Consider the following 18296-nt stretch of genomic DNA (forward strand, 5'->3'; position numbering starts at 1 on the left):
CTTGACAGAAATTTTCTGTTCCAAGTGAGAGTTTTCAAAAGACCAGATTTGCACCTGTAACTAATGCCTCTCTGCCACTTTGAAACCTAGGCAGACCTCTTCAGCTGTTTGAATTAATACTACCTGGCTTATGAAACTATTTTGGATCTATAGTAATTTTTTATTTATTTATGTGTAAGACCTTTAAATTATGTCATCAAGATTAGATGATTGTCAATTATTCTAAAGCAAAAAGTTTGCTCAAAATAGTATCTCTGAGTTGTGAATGTTTTCTGACACCAATTTTGAATTCCTTTCAAAATTGTTAATTTTATTCTACATTAGTCTGTCTTAATTTTTCTTTAATCATTTAACTCATTTTTTTTTATTCATTACAAACTGTTTCTAAAAACAGTGAAATAATCTGTTTCCTTTAATTTTGTACCCACTTTCTTCAAACTTTTCCCAGGTGTTCTTCTAGATTAAGTAAAAGTGGTTTAATTTGTCTCCTTTCTGTGCAAAGTATATTCTGGTGCCTATGAATGGTATTAATAAAAGGAAATGACAAAGTCAATTGCATGACTTTGTAGGGATGAGAATTAAAAGATTATTCTGCAAGCATACGTCACTGTATGCTGACTCCCGTGGCCAGTGTTCATATCAGAAAGGTTTTTTCCATCCACTAAAATTGGTATCAGTTAAGTGATATCATCATGACAGAGCTAGCAGAGCATTCTTTTCTTCAAGCCGAGGCATGACAGCTTCTGCTTGTTGCTTTTACAAGAGACATAAAAATACTTTGTGATTAAGAACTTGTAACTGACTTAGGGAATGAGGTAAAACTGGAGTGAGGTGGATCAGTAGCACACAGGCTTCTTGCCACAGAATGCAAAGCACAATGAAGTGTGAAAGCTTCAGCTGAATCAGTGAGGTGTGAGAGGACTGTACCTAACGTAGCTTCGTATGCCATGGAACGGGCAATAGCAAATCTGCCAGGAGCCAAAAATGAACTGTGTTGGGCTACAAAACATACTTAAGAGTTGTTTTTGGAGCCAAGAATATTTGGTTCTATCTTCAATGAAGCATTCTTATGCCGCTAAATGAGACAGTGTTATAAAATATCACGTTCATTCTGAAATCAGAAATTTAAAATTGGAGGACTAGCAATAAGAATACAGAGACAAGTGAAAATTTCTGTTTGCTTATCTTCTTATTCTCCATACTTTATAGATCCAAAGCAAAAAAATGGAGGTGAGAAGAAGGTTAGAAACAAAAACCCTTTAATGCAGTCCAGAAAGACGACTACTCTTGGCCACAGCCTTTCCATACCAGTTGTGACAATGGCCAACCCAGAAGAGGTGCTTACTGAAAGGGGGCTGTTGCAATACAGACAAAAATTCCCCAAGTTGCTCATGGCCACATTCAATCTTCACCTGCATACCAAGAGCTGCCTAGGAGGCTGTGTGATGCTACTGTCTCTTAAAGAGTTAACATTTCAATAATTAGTAACAGACAAATTCAATAAAGGATTTAGACATTTATGGTAAAATTTAGGAAGTATATACATGGCCCTAGACCAAAGAAAGTTATCTATACAGTCCTCATCTACCTAGCTAGGTGCCAAAGATGCCACAGGCACCTAAACTTTCACCTGTAAAATTAGTTAGAAACTTAAGCCCCAAGGCGGCCAAAGGTGCTACCACCTGGGCTGAAGTTAACACCTGTCCTTTACCTGGAATTCACAAATCATACACCCTAAGCTGTCAGCCACCTCAAAGCTCCTATCTGTGTGTCCCACATTAGAACCAATCTGACTTCAGCAGAAAACAAAGAACTTACAGCAGTCTCTGTCGATGGTCAATGTCAACGCTTGCCAATTTGTTTATAGATGATTAAAGGAATCACTAACTTGAACATCAGAGTAGAAACATCTCAACCAAAGCAAGCAAGCCACTCTCTCTCAGAAGACTCCAGTAATCATCAGCTGCTGACTGGGATCAACCCTGTTGAAGTGCCAACACTATAAAAAAAAAAAAGAACACATGATTAATACATTAAAGAGTGCATAAGACCACAATTCCAAAGTCGGATAACTCTGGGGAAGGACAGGAGAAGAAGGGAGAGTTCTGTGTTTCAGACCTGCTCCCAATCCCATCTCTGCATTTTGTTCAATTACTCTGTAATGAAAAATTATGAAATATCTTGAAGTAAGAACCAGCCTGAGCACTGCCATGCCTTAGGTGCTCTGCTGGTCTGGGCCCGAGTACACTGCCCAGGCATACTGAATACCTTACACCACTGCATCTTGGAAATGGTCTCCCAAACTTTTCTGCTTCCCCAAGATGCTATAGATTTGTTTTCATAATTATAGTCTTTGATCCATTCAGACTAACACAACTTATTTAGCTGACAGAGACTTCTGACATGAATATTATGCCACTATTCTTTACAAAAAGAACAAATTTCATATTTTTCACAGAACAATTTGGAACTTACCAGCAAACAACTATTGTGAATAATCTTTTTCCCTTTCTCCTTCACAATTGCCTTCTTCATTTCAAAATTTTTCTCCTCTTTTGATTTTGCAAGATTTCAGTCATTAAAAAGCTACAGAACATTTCTTTGTTCTGAAACAGTGATGGATCAGTCCTTGAATAAACTACACCATCTGTCTTCCCCTGCATACTGTGTGACATTTATGTAAGGGTTCTACTAAAATAAATCCAAAACTACATGAGCAACAGCCATATTTATTCATTTGTCTTAGAAAACACATGCTAACATGAATGTGGCTAATCCTTTTGGTTTTGGGTTTCTTCAGGTACTTGACTGCTGCTTTGGCACTTTCACTACTCCTACAAGTTCTGCCTTAGATACTTCAGTCTTCCCAACAGCAGAGTTGTTCAGTACTAATGAAAAACTCTAGATAGCAACTGTAAGACCTAAAAGCAAGCAAAGACAATTGAGCCTTTTGTTTGTAAATACAAGAAAAGAATAGCATGTACATTTTGAACTATCTTTTTGAATATAGCAGAGATTTCACAACTTCTGAAATGCTTAAGTTCCCCAGTTTGTACTAAAAGCTTCCTTGTACTTCTAAGTCTTCATATATTTCGGGGAAAAGTACCCACTTTTCAGTAACAGTTATCCAAGGTTTCAGTAACACCACGTTCCAGACAATAAATTAAAAACCTTTACCTCACAACAATTAATGTTTTGACTAGCAAATCAAAACATGAAATAATAACAAACCAATAAAAACCTTTACACAAGAAACTGCGTTTCTGGAACCCTTCTGGAATTCTGGAATATCAGGAAGGCTGAGAATTACCAAATGCAAAACGACAAAGAGTTTATCATCAGAACACTGCTAAAGAGCCTATCCTCTTTGGGCCTGCGACTGATTTCATTATGGCAAATGCACAGACACACAGAAATCAACAGAACAGTGAAACAGAGGTTCCCAACTGCAAGGAATATCCTACACATCCTATGTTTAATAACAGTGCTAAACAGAGATGTGCTATAGATACTCAAGCTGGGTGGAAACACAGAGCATTAGTATGACCTTTTTCCTCTTCCATTCCCTGCCTTTATCTGCAAAGCTTTTTTCTTCCCTGAATCACAGACATGACTCTCAGTTACATCGAAGGCAAAGAAACAGCACCATTGCTACAGAACATGCGTATTTCAGAATAGTCTGACAGTCCACACCTTCTTCTCCCTATCCTTTAAGTCACCATGAGGCCTTCCACATTTTTAGACCCTGTATCTGAGCTCCTGTTCCTACACCCCATATTTACAGCACTGGAATCTTAGGGCTGGGAAGAGGAAGTTAAATATAACTGAACCACTGCTGACACCTGTTGTCCACCCCAAGAAATCTGTGTTAATCAGGCCTGGTGTAATAGAGTGAAATATGGAAAAAAAAACCATTGTACACGCTCTCTCTCCCCCCAGTTCTCAGACTCATAATGTTGCAGGTCCAGGGAGCAGGAATGGGTGCCAAGTAGGGGCCTAGGAAGAGGAGCTAGAAACTACCTCACTACATAAGCTAAGCTATACTAGCACCAATTCGAAGTGAAACTTCAACCAACTCAGAGGAGTAAGCTGAAAGACTGCCTCATCCTGTGAACAGTGTGGGATCACAGAGCCATGTAGTAAAGAAAAAGGATTCCAATAGCATGCTTAGCTACTAAAGGAGGGCTAAATGAGGTTTCCAGACAAGATGCTTTACATACTGAGTAATGTAACAAAGTGGAAATGAATAGGAACATCCTATAGGAAACACGGGAGCGAATGGCAAGGCACACCAGTGAAAGCAAGATACAAACATGCAGTGAAAAAACAAGCCTTCACCTCAAAGGTTATTTACATTTTATTACATATATGCAAAAATCTACCAGAGCTACAAATACCGAGTTCCCTCTAAAAACAAATGCCTTAGAAACATAGCAGGTGGCAAACAATTAATTCACAACAAAACACTCCAACACGTAACAACCATCTTTTTTTTCCCCCAGAGTTATGAAGCAACTAGGACAAGAACATATACTGCTAGCATTAACGGCGAGAGCAGCAAACAGCAACTCCAAGAAGCCCTCCCCCGGGGACAGCCCCAGGGGATAGCGATGGGACTCCACCATGTGCTGCTCTGAGGGGCCAGGGCTGTGAGCCAGCACCGGGGACCTTCCTACAGCCATGCTCACAGAAGGAAACCACCGCCCACAGCTCAACAGGACACAACCCAGCAGGCATGTCTTGTCTTCTGGTATTTTCTCCTTCTATAAACCAGACCGAGGCAGAAACCGTATGAAGGAAACTCTTTTTTATGAAAGTCAGTCACCTTTGATACGCGACAGCCAAAGGGCACAACGCGTTTCTTTCTCCCAACTTTGAGAGATGCCTGAGAGGGCGCGGGTCTCAGAAGGCATGGCGGCGCAAAACTAACGGCTAGCCAGGAAGAGCAGAGGCGGGGGGGCGACAGGGGCACCGCCGCGAAGCAGGCGGGCTGCCTGCCGAGGAACCCACCGCCATGTTACAGCCGGGGACGACGCCCCGGCGCAGCCCCGCGGCCGGCGGAGGCGGGAGGGGGGCGGCCTCGCCGCGGGCGCAGGCGCGGTGCGGGAGGGGCGTGGCCTCACGAAGAGCCCGCCTACGGTAGGCGGGCTCTTCGTGAGGCCACGCCCCTCCCCGCCGGCCCCGCGCGCGAGCGCGCGCCCCTTCCTCCGCGGCCCCAGCGAAGGCGCCGCCGCCCGCTTCCTGCCGCGTCCCAGCACCGCCGGGCCTGCTGCTGCCGCCGCCTCCCCTCCTCCGAGCAGCGGCCGGGCCGAGCGGGGAGATGAACACGGTGCTGTCCCGGGCTAACTCGCTCTTCGCCTTTTCTTTGAGCGTGATGGCGGCGCTCACCTTCGGCTGCTTCATCACCACCGCCTTCAAGGAGCGGAGCGTGCCCGTCAGCATCGCCGTGTCCCGGGTCACGCTGTGAGTGCGGGCGGGAGAGGGAAGGGAGTGGCGGAGGAGGGCCGGGCCGGGCCGGGTGGCGGCCGCCCGCCGGGGCGGGGAAGGGTTTGCCTGGGAGCTGCGGCTCTTCCCCGGCTGCCGGCCGAGGAGCCGCCGCGGGGCGGGTAACGGCCGGGGCGCGCGAAGGGGACGTTAACGCCCGGCTGCGGGGCGGCGCAGGCGCGAGCGCAGGCCCGCCGCGGCGGGAGCTCCGCGCCGCTGCCGTTCCGCCGGCTGCAGCGGCCGGGGCCGCGGCGCTGCCCGCTTCCTGCCCGCTCCCCGGCTGGGCCAATGAGGGAGCCCCACGACGGCGCTCCGCCGCCTCACGCCCCGGCCGGGCGGGAGCTGGGGCGGCGCCGCCCGCCTTGGGCGTTTGGCTGCCGGTCCGCGCGTTGAAGCACTGCCCCGCGGGAGACGCCTTAAGGGACGCTTGCTTGCAGACGCCAGTCGCGTTCTCTGGAAGAGGGCGGGTGGTGGCTTCCAGGGGGGTCGAGCGAACTGCTTTTGACAGTTTTGAGGGTGCCAGGACCTAAATGAACGTACGTTTTTTCTTCCTACCACCTCTTCTTGTAACCCGTCCTTCCCTTACATGTTTCCCCTAGTAACATACTTTCTTTTTTGCGAGCTCTGTGACAGTAGACTGACTGGGATGGCTTATCTTCCTGTGAAACGCGCCAGGTGCAGAATACATAATGCCACATCAAAAGCGTGTTGCCCACATGACACAATACGCTGATGCAAGCTTGTGCCAGGGGAACCTTTTTTACAATTTTTTTTTTTTTTTAAAGGAAACTTTGTCACAGGAAACTTCTGTCGAGTTAAGTCTCTATGATGTGGAGGGCTGTAGTTTCACGAGCAGTTGAGCAGCTGCTACTGCCACCAAAAATTGGAGGTCTTTGCTGCTGCTTCTAGCCGCATCGTACTTTACCGGAGCTGCACAGGTGAATGGGGCTCACAGGGTACTGAGCTGTTTTAACTCAACTGATGAGTTCGTTTAGTTTGGTTTTGGCCAAATTAGTGAGCTAAAGCAGCTCATGGAGCTTTGGACCACCCCAAGGTACATGGCAGGAGTGAATGGCTAGCAGCAGGGTTTGAAAGGGGAGGTGAATGCAAATAAAAAGGGGGAACTGCCATCGCCTTTTGGATTGGCTTAATATCTTACAAAAAGAAACCCCGTATTTATGCTACATTGAGGATTGCAAACAGCATAAAACGAGCATAAAAGCATGGTTTTGAGTGTTCTGGTGAGCTTGACATGTATGAAGTAGCATGCCTAATTTGGATGAAATTTATAGTGCTATGCCAGTCCCTTCCATGATGCGCAGATCTGGTATTAATGAGGGGCATTATACATTAGTTGCTTATCTTCAACTTCTGAGAAATTCTGCACACCCCAGGCTTAAGGCCCATTACTCCACCAGACTGACAGTGATTCAGAAACGAAGTCAAGTGCTTGATAAGAGTTACTACTTAAAAATATGTTGTTTTTTGCCAAGGGGTGGAAACTCATCGTAAAGGCTTTGTCATGGTTTAGCCCCAGCCAGCAACCAAGCACCACGCAGCCGCTCGCTCACTCCCCCTACCCCGATGGGATGGGGGAGAGAATTGGAGCAGTAACAGTGAAAAAAACCACTCCTGGGTTGAGATAAGAACAGTTTAATAATTGAAATAAGGTAAAATAGTAATGATAATAATAACAATACAATAATGATAATAATAATATACAAAGCAAGCAACGCACAATGCGATTGCTCACCACCTGCCGACCGATACCCAGCCAGTTCCCGAGCAGCGATCGCTGCTCCCCGGCCAACCCCCTTCCCCAGTTTCTATACTGAGCATGACGTCACATGGTATGGAATAGCCCTTTGGTGAGTTTGGATCAACTATTCTGGCTGTGCCCCCTCCCAGTTTCTTGTGCACCTGGCAGAGCATGGGAAGCTGCAAAGTCCTTGACTAGCATAAGCAGTACTCAGCAACAACTAAAACACCAGCGTGTTATCAACATTCTTCTCCTACTAAATCCAAAACACAGCACTATGCCAGCTACTAGGAAGAAAATTAACTCCATCCCAGCCGAAACCAGGACAGGCTTAAATTGGGAAGTTCTGGTGGTGTTTTTCTTAACTACTGTCTCCAAAAGTGTTCTTTCTGCTGGTGAACTCTTTTTTCCCTTGAGATTACTAAGCTTAGTTTTAATGAAATGATATTTCAATGGAATAATTTTCAAGCTGGAATAAATGTAACTAAGAAGTTATTCAAATTCATAAAATTTTTGTTACCTGAGTTATTAAGGTTCATAGCTGCTTGCGGTATTCCTCTTTGTAGAGGGCGAGTTTGGTAAATTGATAAGCTTTGTGAATATGTATGAAAGTATCTGGTGTGTCTCTGTTACTTTCCAGTTTCTTTTTCTAATGTGGTTTAGTGTGGCAATGTCAGATATTTCTCCAAATGTGGATTTGTAGTAAAGTCTTCCAAAATGATATGATTTTCCATAATGTAGAAGAAAAAAAACATTTTCTTTATACTGCTACTTAAATACATTCCAGGAAGAAATCTTGTAAGTTGTGTGAACTACAGACATAAACTTTTTTTTAATCAGAATGGTTGGAGTGTCTTGTATGAGACTGAGCACTAGAGGCTTTTTTTTATGGAAAGTTGAGAAATAATACTGAATATGGTTTGCAGCAGACAGCTATGCTGCTGGTGTTCCAGTCACCTTATACATTTGGAGATGGCTAATGCATGTTTTACTAAAATGAAATGTAATGCAATTTGGGTACGGATGGAGATTTTTGTTAATCGGAAAAAGTCTCTAGGCTGTTTGTATAACTTAGACTACTGTAGTGGCAAGGCCTGTCATTCAAAACTGGGGCTCCATAATTTCTGGGAGGCAGGTTTTATTTTGTAACATTGATTATATTTTAGCCAAAAGTATTTAAAACAAAGTACATAAATTATTATTCTTATTACATATTTCCCTCGTCCATTTTCTGTAACTCATGAAAGAGAAATAATGAGAAAGGATAATCTTGTGTTTTGTTTTGTCTTAGAAAAAATGTAGAAGATTTCACTGGACCTAGAGAACGAAGTGATCTGGGATTCGTCACATTTGACATTACGGCAGATATCCTTAATGGAAAAAATGGTTTGCAAACATTTTGAAATAAGAACATCTTGACATCTATTTTTGTTATCTAATAATCTTCAGATATTCAGAACTTGAGGAAAAGTAGCAATTTGTCTTAAAATATAAATTTAAAGCAGTGAAAAGTAGCATTTCACATAGCTAGGGCAGTAAAATAGAACTTGCAGTAGCTGTTCTATCTCTGGTAGGTGATACAGGGCAAGTTGTTTTCTCTCATTTTTTTAATGCCTGTTTTTAAAATCAGGCTCTGTAGTGAAGTGCACTATCTAATAATGGAAGTGCAGTTTAACATCTGGACAGTGTTACTGTTAAGTGAACTCTGTGTTGGTGGTTTGAGGTGTTAATTAATTATAGGGTTCATATAACATAGTATTTTGACTGTCATACTGAATCTAGAAACTCCGATGCACCCTTCAAACTCATTTTGTTGTGAGGCTTTCAAAGTTCTGGCCATGTAGTAGTTGCATACAAGTACCTGTCTTCCTTTAAAAATAAAAAGACATTGTAATCCTTTACTTGCTTACATGTTAAACTATTAAATCTTTAACATTGAATAGTACGGAATTTCTTGGGAAGCATATGAGATACTACAAAATTTATCACATTACTTTTTGGCCTCTTTCTCATTGCTGTTACCTTTTTGCAATTTTTCTTTTGTATTTCTTTGCTTCCCTGTTAGTCTGGTTTTTATTGGGGAAAGAGGGTTGTGCGTGGGTAGTTTTGTTTGGTTCTGTTTTGGGTATGTTTTTTGACAGTAGAAGGGAATCATTCTTAGGATTTAGTGTCTTGATATTAAAAAAATCTGGTTTTCTGCAGAAGTCTGTACCAAATATGAGGCAGCATGCTTTATTTCAGGTGATTACACTAAGCCTTGCTTTGCAGCTGGGCTGAGATTCCTGGGATTTTTCCCTGTCTGCTGTTTTTTGTCACTGTGTTAAGCAAGACATCAATTAGCTCTGTGTTTTGGTTTGCCTGTTTTGGAGAATACTACATTGTGTAAGCAAACTAAACAAAATACAAATCTTGAATGCATGTGAACACTGGATAAACAGGTTAATCAGATTTTTGCAGGTGTTGCACAGGAATAAGAGGGATTTTTTTTTTAATCAGCTGGAAGCAGGAGAGGTGAACTCCTAAGTCTGAGTTTTACCTCTGAAATGCTTATACATATTAAAACCAGAAACTAACATTCTAAAGTAGATTAATTGAATTGTACGCAGTGCATATAGGGGGAGGAAGAGCAAGGCAGGACAGGATCTCTAAAATAAATGTTCTTATGCAAGGATTAGTCTGCAGTACGTGGACATAAAGATTCCTTGTTTTAATGACTTTTAATAGTAATAGTAGTTTTAATTTTTTTTTTATAAAAACTCTGACTTAATCTTTCATGCCTAAATAAACCTTGCAGTGTGTAGAGTTGTAAAACACAACTTTCTGGTAGATTTTTTTGGACAAAATTTGTAAAGAGATAATGGTACATGGGCTCTTTTAACAAACAGAAATGAGTTGTTAGTCCAAGGAAGAATTAAATAAAATGCCAGTTAGAAAAACAAACTAGGGAAAGGAAAGGGGAGTACACAGTTTTCACAAACTCATTTTAGCCTACTTAATTCATGGCTAACTGTAGCAAGTGTTAAGAAATCCTACAAAGGAGATCTTCGGAATCTTGTTTGTTTTGAGTTAAATGATGTTCAAGTAAAATAGCTCCAGCCATTCTTACAGCAACAGCAGTTAATTATTTAATTCTTTCCTTACTTGCCTTTTGAATCAGTGGCTTAAAACATGATTCAGTCTTGGAATGAGTGGAACAAAATAGAACAGATTTTGAGACTGTTTGGGGAATGTGTTTAATTTATTCTTCAAGATAGTGGCAAACAGAATAAAAAGGACTGTGAAATAAAAGGTTACAGCTAATCTTTATTGTGTGTTAAAAGGTCTTTTCCTTAGCAGTCACACATGGTGCATTTTATTGCTAAATAAACAGACAAGTATTTAGCATATCAGCTTTATTATACTGCCAATGTCAAATGGCAGTCATCAGTTCTGTCCTGTTGATCAAAAATCTGAGCAGAGTTTTGTTCCAGTCTAATAAGTTGACTTTCTTTGTAGTAAATAGGTAATTAAATTTGCTAATTCCTGGTGTCCCTTTCAATATGAAATACTTCCCATCTACTGTCTTCTCTAGTGTGGGTATTAGAGGCTCTTTGAACTCTCTACAATCTGCCAATTTTGTATTTATATATTGTTTAATGTTATTGTATCTCAATCCACAGTTAGATACCAGGATTCTTTGGTAGTATAAATAATTGCTTTGAAGATATTTGCTGAAGAATTCTGTCTTGCCTTTTATGTTTAAAGTTTTATAATAGATTGTCTAGCAGTGGGTTGTGGTTACTAGCTTGCAGGGTCAAATATAGGACTCTTAAATCATTGGAGGAAATAGCTGTTGGATTTCATAAATAGTAAAAAAGAAAACCAAACCAAAAACCTGTCGCTTTAATATGATTAAAATATGTATTAGAACTCCTGGAAGTGCTCTGATTTATAAATAAGATGAGGTATGTTGAAAGGTAAGAACTCACTGTAATTATCGTAGTCTGTTTAGATCTAGTAAAAATAAAACAAGGTTATGTAAGTACAATATGGTATTTTTCTTAACTCGCATACATCTGCAGAGTATATTTGACTGGAATGTTAAACAATTGTTTCTATATTTGTCTGCAGAATATTCAACGAAAAACAATGTAAGTATCAAAAAGAAAGTTGAAGCAATTACCCGTTTTGTACTGCAGCTATTTTTAACATTCTGAAGTTCTGCTGGGAAGAGTTAAGGCACCAGCATTTCCTACTAGCTTGGACTATTTTTACTGGCCTTCGTGATTGTTATTTTCTTGACAGTTTAACTGCAGGGTGGGAAGTTCACCCTCATGAAACCTAACTTGATATATGCCCAGCAGTGTGGGAGAAAAGTAACATATGCCTTGTTGTTCACTTACAATAGTGGACTGTAAACGAGTGTTTTCACTTACTTGGTCTGTCCGTTTTACTTTTCCCTAATGTTCTGCAGTTGATTGCTGTTAGCAACAAGATACAGTGGGCTTTGGTCTGGCCAGGTGTGGTGGGTCTTTTGTTCATAGATCACAGAACCATTTGCCGGTACCAGTTACTGTAGCCCCATAATACATTTATGTTATCTTGTCATACTTCTCAAAATAATTGGCCTTGCTGCATCCTTTAAATTGGTTGCTACTGATACTTCACTCTGGATAGCTGAAGGCTTTTTTTACTGATCTGATAGGAGCTGTGTGGAACAGCCTATGGAAAAATTATGTAATGAAACACCATGCTGCCATGGTACCACTGAGTTACGGTTTAAGCTACTGTGGTCACATTGCAAGGGTATAGTGAAGGCTTGGGGTTTTTTCTTAAGTTGCTGCACAAAACTATCTCCCTACTTTTTTTTTTTTCGAAGTACCTTAGTTATTTTATACATGCGGGTGGATGTTGTGTTTGTACTAAAATAGTTTTTAGAGTTCTTTATTAGGGTCTAGGACTTCATTGTCTTACACATTTTTTTTTTCACATAAATTACTAGTTCTCGCAAATACTGAGAAATATTTTTTTCTAAATTATTCTATAAAGGTACTAAAGGAGACTGTTTAGCACCTAACTACTTAAAAGAACAGTATAAATTTTCAAATATTTAAGAATTTGGGATCCATCTTTTGAATTGTTCATAGAATTCTTGGGGTTACACTTGCAACTGAAGTAGAGATTTTTTCCATTAAAGTTGGAAAAATGTTAAATACCTAGGCAGTGTCAGGATAGCTCAATTTAAATCCTTTATTTGAAATGAAGTCTAAATACCACTTTAAAAGTGATGTACCTTTGCAATTCGAAAGGGAAACCCATCATACTTTGTAAGCCTTTGAAAGGCTTATGACTTTTTTAAATGGCTGTCTCGTGTTTTATTGAGCTGTTCTTTGTTGTTTCCATTTATTCTGTGCCACACTTTGGTGTGTAGTAGTACTAGTTTCCCCCCCCGTAAAGCATTATTTTGTTAAATCAGTTACGGATTGCGAACATGTACTTCAGCTTCAGGGTTTTTAGATGAATAACGCTATGACATTCCAGTGACTGAATATGATCTTGTAAGGTACCTTGCTGACTTAATTACAATTGTATTTTTAGGCTCTAAACCAGGTGGTCCTTTGGGACAAGATCATGTTGAGAGGAGATAACCCAAGGCTGTTCTTAAAAGACATGAAGTCAAAGTACTTTTTTTTTGATGATGGAAATGGTCTCAAGTAAGTACATAATTTTTTTATTATTCATGGTGTCTTGATTTACTTGCATACTTTGCATTTTATGTGTTTTTATTGCTGTGGTAAGGTACCTATATTCTATTTGATACTCTGTCAGTCTGTTGCATCTTTGTAGTTTGATTGTTATGAGATGACCTTAGGATACAAGATACCCTATTTCTTCTGTAGACTAGAAGATGCACTGCTAATATGAGCAATAGGGTTCTGGGTTTCTGCTTCCAATATTCTTGTCTGTGTAGAATAGGTTCTGTGATGCACTCAACTCCAAAGGAGCTAGGTAACAGTTTAAAAAAAAAAAAAAAAAAGTGTCTTATCTGGAAAATAGGTAATACTTCATGAAGTAACTTCATAAAAGTAAAAAGCTGATTGTTTCTGCATCAGGAAAACAATTGTATCCTAATTTATTTAATATTAGTAATTATTGATTAAGTTGGTTAACTTGAGTATTTGTGCTGATAGTCTTTGTTGCTTTTGCAGGGGAAACAGGAACGTCACTTTGACTCTCTCCTGGAATGTTGTACCAAATGCTGGCATTCTACCTCTTGTAACAGGATCAGGACATGTGTCTGTACCTTTCCCAGATACCTATGAAACAACAAAAAGTTATTAAATTATAATGCTGAATCCTAAGCAAGATATTTTTATACTTGTATATTGTGAATAAATTTTATTGCAGTTTCTTCTCACATCCCTTGCAACCCTTTGGTGAAAGGTACTTAATTTCCTCAGTTCTAACAGCATAGGAAAAGGAAGTGAAAGTTCAGGGTGGTGGTTTTTTTGTTTTGTTGTTTTTGTTTTTTTTTTTTGAAATAAAACATTGAAGCTGAAACTTAAGGGAAAGGTAGATTGCAGAGTAATGGTTTTGGGGGGGAAACTGAGGATTTTTTTTTTTTTTTTTTTTTTTCTTCTGGCCGTCTGGTTATAGATCTCTTTTTCTTTTAAATAAACATTTTTAAACCAGAAGATAGTCTTACTGTGGTTTTTTTGAGGTACTGTGGTAGTTATTTAATCTGTGTAGAACTCAGATACACCTTCTGGAGTCAGTTTCTGTGAGTGCCTGAAGGAAATGACTGTTCTGTTTTAAAGCATTTTGCTAAATGCATGCTTAGTGTGTTACAGTAAGGTAAGCTTATTAAGCATAAGTCCGTAAGAAAAGTAAAAGCTTTAGGTAAAGAAACACCATCTACAAAGCAGCCACTTGGTTTTTATTGGGATCTGCTCAGCGGGAAGAATGAACACACTTAGTCCAGAGGGGGCCGGAACAACTAATGTTAGAGGGACCCTTCCATAGCAAGGAATGGGACAGATGTTCTCCAAAACAGTCTGGGAAACATGTAAGAAATAGAGGATTTCCTGTGGGACCATAGAGAAATTTAGACAGATTTACCAGCTTGAATATGGATACGAGTCTACCTGCAAGTCTTCCTGATTGGCATCAGCCAGGAAAGGTAACAAGCCGTGTGTAGCAGCTTCAGCCAGCACTCCTGCTGAAGAAGTGGCCTCTCTGTGGCTGCCCATCTGCTCTTTGTGTCCTCCTTCACTCAGCTACAGCCACAAATGCTTGTCAGAGTTGGGAGGGCAGAAGGAAGAAACAGGGTATCAGGATTGTTCCTTGGCAATATAAACCATCAGGTTTATACTGATCAAGTAGTGTTTCTTGCTCATCCTATATCCAGAAGGAGGAGCACTGGCCACTCTCACCTTCCTGCCGCAGTTTTTGATGTGCATGTATATATTCAAACAAAGTATGGTAGAAGTTAATTTATTGCCAGACATGGAATGTTCTGAATGTGCTGGGGACTTTCCAAAAGGGCAAACGGAGTCTGAAATTAAAACTGATTTTTTTTAATACTGCAAATCAGAAAAAATAATAGGAAAAATTGTGACAAACCTTTCAAAAGAAGAGATGCAAAAGATTGGAGCAGAGTCGCTCCCTTTGTTGTGAGTTCACCTAAGAGCTGGTGGATTTTGAGGAAGCCAGCTTGATTTTAAAATGGATCTTGAATATTTGTGAATTATCCCTAAGTGACGAGTACATTCTCTGTGTTGGTGTATCAATCAAAGAGGCATTAAAAAAAATTCCAAAAAGTGCTTTGTCTTTTTACAAGCAAAATATTGTTTAAGTGTGAAAACTAACAATTATTTTCACAGGAATATTTTAGGAGAATTTTTCATTTGTATACAGCATCTTTAGATGAATCTCAGTTCTCTGAACCTGTGCTGTTTTCCACAGATTAGCATAATCACCACACTGAAATACATCCTATTTTTTCTGTGCTTTGATATCAGATGTATATATTGCTCTAAAAATTTAACTGTTATAGAGAACTTAATACCATCATACAGGAGGAAAACAAGTATTTTTTTTAGAGATAATTGGGCAAAGCTGTGGAGTTGTTTTGTTAATTGCCAAGTAAGTGGTTGGTTTAGTCATAAATTATATTCCTGAAACATTTACTGAAACTTATTTCTCGTGGCTTGGCATTCAACCAGTTCCCTGTATTCCTTTGGCAGTACTCTTCCAATGAATATAAAGGCTGTTTACAAAAGAGGTGCTTTAATGACAAAGACAAGGATCTGCTGTCAAAAAACATCAGAGAGAAATCTACCTTCTTTCCTCCGAAGTGGTACATTCCTCCCAGCAGATAATAGCAGAATTTTAAGACACTAAAACTGTAGCTTCAAACATCGTGCTTGAAGCTTTTCTAGCCTTTCCCAGTGAGGAGAAGTTATGTTTGAGGTAAGCATTTTAGAGGGATGAAGAAGAAACCATCACTGAGTTTATGTTCAAGTTCTTAGGGAGAGCCTGGTTTTATCCAGAGGGAAAGGCCAGCATAGATGAGCACTTAAAGGATACTGTGACAGCTTCCTCTTCCCTCCTCAGCCACCAAGCAGAACGGGATGCTCTCTTCTTCTCTTGGTTCAGGGAGTAAGGAGGCAAATTCCTCAGTTGGTCTCTTTAAAGCCTTTCCACAAGTAAAATGACTCCTGTATTTTGTTGTGACAATTCTCAAACCATTTATAAAAAGCAAGCACTTCTATGGAAACAAATGGCATTTACTTCCTCTTGTCTCTCCTGATACACCTTATAAAAAGAAGTAGTAGTATTGCTGACAGCTGATTGTTCTCTTAGATGTGTTGCTAACTAAATAATGATGTTTTATGCAGTGATGTGTACAAAACGTGTATTCCCTAGCAACTTAATGGGAAAGGACTCAAAACCCTTTTGTAGGGAATTTTAACTGAAAACACTTCTGATGCATTTCAGATAGCAATTCATTGAGGTTCTGGAGACAGGAGTTCTTGTCTGAGGACTGAAAAATGCAAACTGTTAAAATAACCTGGGCTTCCATTTACTGTTGGGAGCACTCAGCATGACACAGAAAGCCCTATGGAGGAAAGGAAAATAACTTTTAAAAATCTGTATTTACAGCTCTGCTCCCCTGTGCATACAGCTTATTTATGGATTGGCACTATAGATACTGAAAATAGACATTGAGAAAATACATTACTTCTAACTATTGGTTGTTTATTCATTTAATAAGTTTCTTCTGAACAATGAAATTAAAGCTAGCTATTATATTGCTTAAAAGCCAGATTCAAGTAGAGTTCCTGCATTATTATTGGATTACAAATATTGAAAATGTTTTTCTTCTGAAAATTATTTCAAGAGGGGTTTTGCAGAAACAGTTCTGTAAAATGAAAGCTATCAGGTATTGGAGGAGCAATCTTACTCCAAATTTGTGTCAGAAAATGCATAGAAAATAACTATTTTTAAGTCTTTGGTGTTCAAGGAATGTTCTGTATTTTGGAAGAAAATTGAGATTTTCTCCATTAAAACCAGTTTAAAACAATTTAAAACATTTTGAACTGTTCATGCAAACAAACAAGTAAACAGGTATATACTCTTTAGCATGAAGAGTCCCATTCTAAGCACACAGGTAAATGCTCGTATTACAGTAGTCACATCAGGCATATTTTTATTAAACAAAAAAAAAAAAGCCCCAAAACCTAGCTTGGACAGGCCAAACTGCTGCTGGATCCTTTTCTGGTGCCCTCCACCACTTCCCTGGGACTATTTTTGTGAATCTGCACGTTCTTGAAGAGATGAGGCACTGATAAAGACAAAGTAGGCGTTCCATTGTTAAAGGTTTTTTTCCCTTAATATTGTGTCACAGTAATAATTCCTTTTGTGCAAGTTATTATTTAGTTTATCCACTAATAGTTGTTCTTAATTAGCAATTTTTAATTTGCTTTTGTTTTACGTGGAAAGATAGTCAGAATTTTCTCTCTCTCTCTCTCTTTCTTCTGCTTACTCCAAACTCCAACAGAGTTGCATTTATGATTTCTTTTTCCAAACGCTAATGGTCTAATAATGAAATTCTAAATCCTCTATGCATAAGCTACTGAGAAAACAAAACAAACACACTCCCCCCGGCCTTTGAATCCGTAGTTACATTATCCAGACTTACAAGCTATTGATTCAAAATAAAAATAATGGAGCCAAATGTATCATTAAGAGAATATTTCAAAACTCGGATATGGTCAAAAGTGCTGCCTGACCTCCTGATCCCTTCCCCCTGCCCCAGCTCAGTGCTAATGGTGCACACCAAAGTCACCTGGAACTATCCTCTGCTTTCCAGCTGTATCCCCTTGTGCCCATTAGCAGTGCTCCAGGCCATAAATTCTGAAGAAATAACTAGCACTTCTTTAAAATCATAAAACTGGCAGAAATGGATTAGAGAGAATATATGTATTTCCAGTGCTAGAGGACCATGACAGTGAGTAAGCGTGTTTGTAGTCTGAAGACATATTTATATTACATAAATAACTTTGTTAACAGCAATTGTCATTTATTTTGCCGTTCTAATCCAATGACTTCCGAGTGCTTTATGAGAAAAATCTGTATTTATTCCTAGAAAGAGGCTGGCATTCTTAAGCCACACTGGAAGTGCTTTTGCAAGAGATGGTCTCAAAAATATTATCTGGCAGTAGCTAGAAATGCCTGGGGCAGCCTGCTGTGGGCTTTGTACCACCTGGCTGCACAGGTGCTTGGCAGGCAGAAGGGGTAATTGGGGACTCCTAATTGGGGGCTGCCTTTGCAGAACCAGGCTTTGGACTTCACGTGGAGCTGCTTCTGTGGCGCAACAGGGACGACAGGTATGGTGCTGTTAATTCATTCTGCCTCCTTGCGCGGTCTTCCTTCTTGCTTTGTCGGCGTTTGTTTTTTCCCCCCCGAGTGAAGTGACTGCTATGGCCCTGGGTGCTCATGCTGAGGTGAATGAGTTGGGTTTGGTACACAGGAGAGGTTTCAGAGCGCAGTGATAGGAGCTATTGCGAGC

General features: G+C 40.1%; 1 protein-coding gene across 1 annotated transcript; it reads left to right on the forward strand.

Annotated features, from left to right (window-relative positions):
• The first annotated feature begins 5320 nt into the window (after positions 1–5320).
• On the forward strand, positions 5321–13842 carry SPCS3 (signal peptidase complex subunit 3). The gene is made up of 5 exons (XM_075709581.1): positions 5321–5463; positions 8535–8608; positions 11297–11373; positions 12821–12936; positions 13432–13842. The coding sequence occupies exons 1-5, from the start codon at positions 5321–5323 to the stop codon at positions 13562–13564; spliced, it is 543 nt and encodes a 180-aa protein (XP_075565696.1). The 3' UTR covers positions 13565–13842.
• Positions 13843–18296: the final 4454 nt, after the last annotated feature.

This window comes from Pelecanus crispus, chromosome 4 (genome assembly GCF_030463565.1).
Source record: "Pelecanus crispus isolate bPelCri1 chromosome 4, bPelCri1.pri, whole genome shotgun sequence".
Lineage (NCBI taxonomy): Eukaryota > Metazoa > Chordata > Aves > Pelecaniformes > Pelecanidae > Pelecanus > Pelecanus crispus.

Coding starts and splice junctions, on each gene's coding strand:
- SPCS3 (XM_075709581.1), top strand. CDS start 5,321: ATGAACACGGTGCTGTCCCGGGCTAACTCGCTCTTCGCCTTTTCTTTG. Junction 11,374..12,820: donor AATATTCAACGAAAAACAAT/GTAAGTATCAAA, acceptor TTGTATTTTTAG/GCTCTAAACCAGGTGGTCCT. Junction 12,937..13,431: donor GATGATGGAAATGGTCTCAA/GTAAGTACATAA, acceptor TTGCTTTTGCAG/GGGAAACAGGAACGTCACTT.